The sequence below is a fragment of the Zerene cesonia genome, chromosome 17 (assembly GCF_012273895.1).
Source record: "Zerene cesonia ecotype Mississippi chromosome 17, Zerene_cesonia_1.1, whole genome shotgun sequence".
NCBI classification, from domain to species: Eukaryota; Metazoa; Arthropoda; class Insecta; order Lepidoptera; family Pieridae; genus Zerene; species Zerene cesonia.
This window is the reverse complement of record NC_052118.1, coordinates 175,294-183,609: the sequence shown is the minus strand read 5'-3', so window position 1 is coordinate 183,609 and position 8,316 is coordinate 175,294. Positions and strand designations below refer to the sequence as shown.

At 37.4% G+C, this 8,316-nt stretch overlaps 1 protein-coding gene across 1 annotated transcript in view; it reads right to left on the bottom strand.

Annotated features, from left to right (window-relative positions):
* LOC119833326 (uncharacterized protein KIAA0930 homolog) overlaps window positions 1–8,316 on the bottom strand; it is a 39,482-nt gene that overhangs the window by 5,857 nt on the left and 25,309 nt on the right. The window contains exons 5-8 of the mRNA XM_038357311.1: window positions 7,055–7,195; window positions 1,901–2,026; window positions 1,084–1,212; window positions 2–69 (exon numbers count right to left, since the gene is read on the bottom strand). Of these exons, the coding sequence (XP_038213239.1) occupies window positions 2–69; window positions 1,084–1,212; window positions 1,901–2,026; window positions 7,055–7,195 (464 nt within the window). The remainder of the gene's footprint in view (window position 1; window positions 70–1,083; window positions 1,213–1,900; window positions 2,027–7,054; window positions 7,196–8,316) is intronic.

The window sequence follows — 8,316 nt, the reverse complement described above, 5'->3', positions numbered from 1 at the left end:
GCGGTCGCGCGCGCGCCAGCCGCCGCGCACGAACGACGCTATGTTCGCGCTCGGATCGCTCAGCCGCCGCTGTAAATGCCCATCGACCCCCTTAACACGCTAATTGACGCGTTTCACAACCTACCTTAGCCTCTGTATGTGTTAGCGAAACAGCTAATCTATCATTTGAAATAATAACTTTTATTATTACTTTACATTTATTTGCCAATATTCTAGGCGAAGGAAACAAACATAAAATAAAACTTAGTTTATTGGCATTACTTTGAGGTGATTTCACAAAACAATTAAATGTTTTCAGCAAAGGTAGCTAGTTTTTTCGCAAGAATTAAAGTCGAATATAGTGTAAATACATAGCACTTAATCTGAAAACCGAGGAAACTCTTAGTAAGGACATATCTTGTCATTGATATGTCCTTACAAAAGTCAGTCAGTCAGAAACCTGTTCTAAAAGATATGAGATCAAGACCAAGTACACACAAGTCACAATATAACTTCAAGTATATTAAAGTCAAGAAGATACTAATGAAATACCAAACTTAACCACATTTCCCGTGTCTACACTGAGCCCATCTATTTCTCCCCAAACAATACACATTAACGTATTCGCATTGTCTCGCTGATCGCTTAATAAAACATTATTCGTCCCTCGCCGTTATCCACCCCTCGGCGAAACATTAACCACTGGAATATTGAATAACTGATCAAGTCCGACGACGTCGCGTGCTCGGCAGCCAGTTATCGTCTGTTGCCATGCGATACGTACACGAGTTATGTTTCGTCGCATTACAATTGCTACAGGAGCATCATTTTTTATGTATGTTCATATGAGAATAGTAGGTTCGCGAGTCCATTAGGAAAACGCCTTAAAAAAAATTCTACAACTATATTGACATATCTCACCTGCACAATTACGGTTTTAGTTAATATTGCTCTATTCATATAACGTCATTTGTTTGAATATATCCAGGACTCTATACTTATTTGATAACTAAAATCTGACTGAGTAACGTATATGGGGATGACGATGATGAACAATCACAATAACAGAGCAACCGTGCTGCAAGAGGCGTCGCTTGCACCCACCTGGTGGCGGTATATGAACATGTCGTCGGGGTCGTCCTCCCAGTCGCTGTCCCACAGCTCGGCGGCCGTCAGCCCCGGCTCCGAGCTGGGCGTGTGCAGCCCCGAGCCGCGCGGCCGCGACACCGCCACCTGTAACGCCCACCGGGACATCTTAACCTCCGCCACGTATCGTTAGACCCACAATTTATGCTTTGGCATTGCATAAACCTAGGCTTCCCGCAACGGTGCCTTCCACAAAGCATCCCTGCATCCTGATCCTGCTATACTTTGGGTACTCTTTCGTGTATTAAAGTCAATAATGTGTTGCAGAATATCGAATTCTTTACTTTTCAAGTATTAAGGGCGAAGTATAGAAAGGGACAATTTTGGATAAATGTATGTTTGAGTTCCAATTTGAATCGTATATGTAATATGCTTGTAACGATCCTGCTGCTGTATGACTCAAACTGGATGTGTACATACAACCCAATAACATCCGTTGATTATGGTAATATTTTGTTTGGGGTTACAAGCTCGACTGTTATACAAGACGAGCTTTTAGTGAGCTAATAATAAAACAACGCAACGTGCTAATACTGGTCGTGTATAGAACGCATTAGCACATCGCTTTACAGAGTAAAAACAATTTTGAGTCATCCGCGTATTCAACCGTGAAATTATAAGAATGAACAAGTGAATGAAATTAAAAACAAATTGAAATTGAAATTGTCGATGACGTCCAATTTAATTAAACAATGAGTAATACAAAAATATTGTTCCAATCATTACGAATTCTTGTATAAAACACACTCAGTTTTTAATGATATTTGCTCGTTACCTCAGCGTGTCCCTTGCCCCCCGGCCCCTTCATCCTGACGAACTCACAGCGAGTGGCGCCCGCGCCGCGCGCGCCCAGCAGACCGAACGACATGCGCTGGGCCACTTTTGTCGACAGCGACGATTGCTGTGGACAATACATTAAAAATAAAAATTATTTTTTATGGCAAAAGGTCTAGAACGCTTTCAGATAGGTTATACATACAAAGGTAACTACAATGATATATTTCTGCGGTTTTCACTGATTCGAACGAACACAGTAAAATAATTAATAATTTCTAAAATTCTATTATGCTAAAGAAAAATGTAGCAACCGTAATATACAGAGCACGTGCAGCTGTAGCATCTCATAGCAGTATAATAAGAGAACGTTTGTTTATATTTTTATACAATGCCGGTGCGTGTCATCGTAGTAAACAATAGTAGCCCCGCCGCAGCGTACACCTTGCGTTGTAGTCACTGTGTAAACAATATAACATCTGTTCAATGTCCTATAATCGACTAACAGGTTGAATCACAATCACTCTTTTTTTAACATAGTGAATAGTTTTACCCATTAAAAAAGGGGTTAAATAGGTATGTAGGTAATTAAAGGTTTGCACATGCATAGATTCTCATATATACATGACGAGGTAGCCATTTACTTATCATAGCGTTTTTTAATATCAATGACTCATCCACTCCTGGAATAATCTTGATTTAACCCCAAAAAAGAAAACTAGTTCAACGCCGTCAGTATAACAACAAATGTCAAAATGTTTTATTTCATACGATTCTTCACAGACAACGCTTCGGCACAAAAAGAATATTCAAATAGTAACTCCAGTGAAAAGAAAAAGGCAGTCATTTCAAAGGAAAAAGGGTCGAATTCAGCGACGAGTCAAAGGCACGAATTTGGAGCGACAACCCTCCGCTACGCGTGCACATTTCTCTCCGCTGAAACCAAGTTTAATGACTGTGATTGAGAGCCCTTCCACTAACCTCGCCGCCGTCACACCACTCGGTCGCCTTGTGTTGTGTTACGGGTGCTTTAATTACTTCCAACCAAATGCTTTCTACTTTGACACCAGTCTACACGCTTTAACCAGAATTCATCATGAATTCTATAGAAAGCAAAGTACACACAATAATTAAATGTACATTTTTACTGCCACCCTAATTTTAAGTGTTTGTCTAACCTAGTTCATGCTTAAGCTATACATTCTTCAAGTATATTAAAATATTATAGTTATACTAATCGTTGTATTTAGTATAAGGTATTATTTAAACACGAGATATAGACACATATAAAGAACACGACAACGCAATACACTTTAGCGTGACTGACATTGAAGTGCACCGATTAAAATTTCTCCAGCGCGACGACTTTCTTACTGCATCTGTCTCAAATCTGACCTTAACATCGAATCTAAATAAAATGCGTATAGTACGCGGAGTCAGTGGTGCGCTCATAATTGCGTCTCCATCCATTACGCGGCGACGCGGCGTCGCGACTTGTTGATATCCAGCCCAGCCTCCCCTTCGCCACCCCCTCGCCACCCCAGCTCCTCGTGCCGGACTCGGTTACATTGCTTCATAATCAATAACGCTCTGATCAAGCACAGCTTTCAATCAATGCCTAGACTAATTTGTTTGGATTGCATACACGTCGGCTAGAACAACCAATGGTGACAATAATTCACTTCCCAAGTAGTACAAATACCATCCACAGTAAGTCAGTCAGTCTGCCCGCATGTTTGACTCGCTCGCTCCAAACTTACTATAGAAAACTATGACACAAAAACAACAGTAGATAATTCTTTAAAATTTGCACCTTTCATAGCAGTCTTCAATTCTGGTATTAAAAAAAACTCGCTGAAAAGATTGAATCTCATTGAACATTGATTAATTTATGGGTCCAAATCCAGACATCTGAGTTATCTGAACCTTAACCGTTGAGTCAACACTCATGGTTCAATAAGTTTCCCAGTCATGCCTTCTATTATGAGGCACAATTCACTGGCAAATGTGACGGAGACAGGAACAAGTGCCAAGTCACGACCCACTTGTCTCCTTAAACACACTTTCTTGACAGTACAAATATTAGTCAGATGCTGGAAACAATCTAAATGCAGATATTGCAACTGAAACGTTTCTATTGGAAATGGTCTCTTGCATGGCTTCAATGTCATTTCTTGGGAGACTTTCCTTCAAGTATGATTTTATGCAAATTGCCCTTTATTGTGGCACTTTACGTACAATATATATATATCAATATATCGGTAAGAAATATCGATTCTTTGGAAAATTGCGAGTTCGCGAAGTCACTTTTGCTTCTACAAAGCATCCTATTAAACTGGCATGAAGAATAAACTTTTATAGTATTTAGAAAGTTTAACCAGCAAAAGTAGTTCACGTTCAAAATATTCATAAAGCTTTTCTTACACTTTATTAATTCTACAATTCTTAATAGATGGCGTTAGCAGTCAAATAAAATAAATGATAATAGAAACGATCATATTTTATTCCTATCTATACATCTATTTTATATGCATTAAGTTTATATAAAATTTTTCCAATCCAAATCTTATGGCGCTTGTCGTTATGTTAGCCCAAATAAAGATGTAATAACATAAATTTGGCGCGAAACCAGCATCAGTAATTGGAACATTTTGGTCACAAATCTTCCCAGCAATCTCTCCTAGACAAACGGGCGTAAATTCCCGAAATGTCGTGCCTTCATTTAGAGCAGACACCTCTCCAGGGCATTACTCCCACATAAGCACTCAATGGACAAATAGTGTCGTTAACATTTAACCGCCGGCGACGTGGGCTGATGACGTCACCCAATGTCCCACTCACCACACTAACCCAGATATATGACCCAATACTAAGTCAAAGGTGACTTTAATACGAACGGCATTTGCTTTCAATAGAATTGAGTTTAATTTATTTTAGTGGCACTTCTATTGCCATGTGACATTACGCATTAACTTAGCAGAGTTATTACGAGTCTCGTTAAATAAAGAAAAAAGCCACTTAAATTGATTACTAAGAAGCATTAAGGTGTCTAAAAATCATTCAAAAATGTAGATATATTCTTGAAGCATCTACTAATTAGCACGAAATACGTATATCCTTGCAAAGTTTATACAAAAACTTGTAACAACCCGCGGCCTTGGCAATCTAATCGGCGGTTTTGCGACTTAAGATAGGCGATCATTATCTTAATGCTAATTGTGAGTTATTCCGACTTCACCGATGTTTTAATTGGTTACATTTCGATAAAGGAATGTTCAAAACGCGGATATTACTTTAGATAAAATCTAGTGTGAGCGTACCGTGACATGCAACCTTTTACTTCTAGCTATAGTATGAGCAGCCAAGCTATCACTAAATACCAGAATGAATTTAGACATTTGTTTCGGAGATATAATATGAAATGCTTGAACAGATACAACGCAAAAATTACCACAAATTGCTCCCTCATACTTGCACTACGACGAGACGGATCTGTTGACATTGATGTTGTTCTATATAGTGGCCAAATTGTAATAATTTAAATGGCTTTTAATCATAATATTACCCGAAACATTGTTATAAATTGTTCATCCTTCGTTCCTCCGTATTTAACGTTTTTTGACAAATAACTCCAAATAAGTATTCTGCGAGATAGCACACAAGGTTAGTGCTACCTTGTCGCATCGTCCATTGCAATTACACGTCACTTCCTTCCTATTTCGCCAAATGTTAACCTTCGAAACACCGTTTATACGTACATTTTATACAACTTGACGTAATGGTATTTCCAAATGTTAGTGGCAATAAATAGTTTTATGATCTGACGAATTCTATCTCGGCTTTTAGTATAATGCCTGTTCTCATGGAATTAATACCGGCATTTGCTTTTAAATTTAAACCGTTCGTAATTAATCTACGTAAATTTTCAGAAACAAGCATATTCAATACGCTATGAGATTCTTTACTTTAAGGTACGATAGATTTTTGTAAGCTCTCTAATAAATTGATAAGATGAAACGAAGTTGTCAACATTTTTATTTATCTGACGATTTAATTGTTGGGCTTTAAATTTTCCACATATACCTGAATATTTAACCTTTTGGGAAGGAATAGTTTGAATTTTAAAACCACTGTAATGTTTAGAGCCATTCGAGGCTGTAATGATTAAAAGTCTGAAAATATAATCAGCATAATATCGCAAATATTAAAAGTTATAAAACGAAAATGTAGCGGGAGAGCACCGCGGCCAGGCCTCGGCGCTGCCGGAACAAAAGTACAATCGCAATACATTGTGAAAATGCTTATTTGCGTTTTATTGTTCCCTTCGCATTGTTAATTCTGGTTTAACATTCGAGAAATTATCCATTTTTTATGCATACATATTTGTCATTTGTAAAGCAATGCATATTGTACAGCGTTAATCACTATGACTGTTAAAATAGTATATTAATAGTTGTTCGTGATTTAGTATTGTTAGTTAATATTCTTAGCCAACAATCAAAGTATTTGCGTACGATCTGTTTTACTTTCGGAAAAACAAAACAAAAATGCATATAAATCAACAAAAAGCATACATTTGAGAAATTATTTAATCTATTGAACAATGTACAAGTGTACAATAAAGAGCTCAGGCTACTGAAACAAAATCACGCGAGCGCTAGTCAAGCGAGGAGTCCTTGAGTCCGATAATGCAGTCGATTCTATTCTAATTACAATCATTTATTTTTCTCACAACTAAGTGGCTGTTTAAATTTTACAAACGAATGCAAAATGGCGAAATGAACGCGTCATAGTATTGTTTACGGAGTTTTGTAACAATACAAAATATCCTTTTTACACGTGTATTTCCAATTTAATTTTGATTCGTAAAGGAGCGATTTTATGGGAAAAACTAACCGTATTAGATATATGCGTGTAACATAAAGGAAACGTGTTTTAGATTTAAAAATTTTTATTAAATAAAAGGCCCTTTTTAATAAAAAAAGGAATAGATAAAAAATATGTACATAGAAACAGGTCAATCATTGACGTTTGTACGTCGCATATGGGTCCCTTAAAAGATGGCATAGCAACTAATTAGCTATAGGAGAACCTCTCAGCAGAACTATTACGTATAAATTCCCACACAGTCAGTGACTCAGTGCTCAGTACTCACCCTAGCGTCGTACACCCGGGTGAGCGCGTCGTACCGTATGGAGCCGAGGAAGATGACCGCCTGCGCGGCGCACCCGCGCCCGCGCGCCACCAGCTCCACGCACACCATCTCGCCGTCACGCACCACTATGTCGCAGAACACCTGCAACGGATATCGTTTGAACGTGGACACGCGCTCTTGCCTTGTGTACCTGATGATACGTCCTGGGGTAACTGGAGCGCAAAAAATCCCTCGGACCATTCCACATACCGCAACCTACTCCTTACCCAACAATTTTTATTTCATGTTGTTAATACGTAAGCAAATATTATTTCTAATGATCAGGCAAACACTAAAAAACACAATGTTATTAAAAAACTATTAGGTTTAGTTTTTTTATTCATCTGTAAACCATAAAGATGATATGGAATAATCAAGTAGTACTATTGCATTATATTTATCACAAATATATTATTAAAAAGTTACTCATTTCAAAAACAGTCCAGCTAAATCGATAACAAGAGTCTTTTATGAATGTACTAAATGTTATATTTCACATTTCTAGTCATGGGCAAACAATGTTTAAATACATTTGTATTAAAAACGAATCGTTTGCACTGAACTTTGAATACAATGCTTCCAAGAAAACACTCCGTCATTTACATTTTTACTGTATTCTCAGCAAATCTTTATTACATTGCATGTAATTAAGTGGCAAGCGATGACTTGTATTTTTAAGTAGGTATAATCATTACCAGTCCAAGCATATTATAATAGTTTGCTCGTGCTACGTGAACATCAGAATACGGTAATCAATTTTTTTAACGCTATCATATCATAATCATAATCTTATATTATTACATTTTCAATTATTACATTATATTCAAAGTTATCAATGTGATACTGTTAGAGACTGACAACTCAATTATACATTAGAGGCTAGGCGTTGTTACGGTTAGGCAAGAAACGCAGGTTCGAATCCTGCCTCGTGATCAAATTTTTTCTACTCTTGCAATTTCTCAACTCAATTATTTTCTACAAAAAAATTGCCGTCATCCCTGTGGGGAGGTACCACTTCGAATTTCTATCATACACAAGAATCACGTCAATTATCAGACGGATTTATTGGTAACAAAGAAAAAAAAAATACATTTGATTGGAGCTCCTCCTTCGTTTTAAGGACGTCGGTTGAAAATAATTTCAATATCATGAAAGTTATAAATAGCTGTCGCGATGTCGTCCGTCTACTTCTAGGAAACGTTTCTACCCCTTTTATAATAATG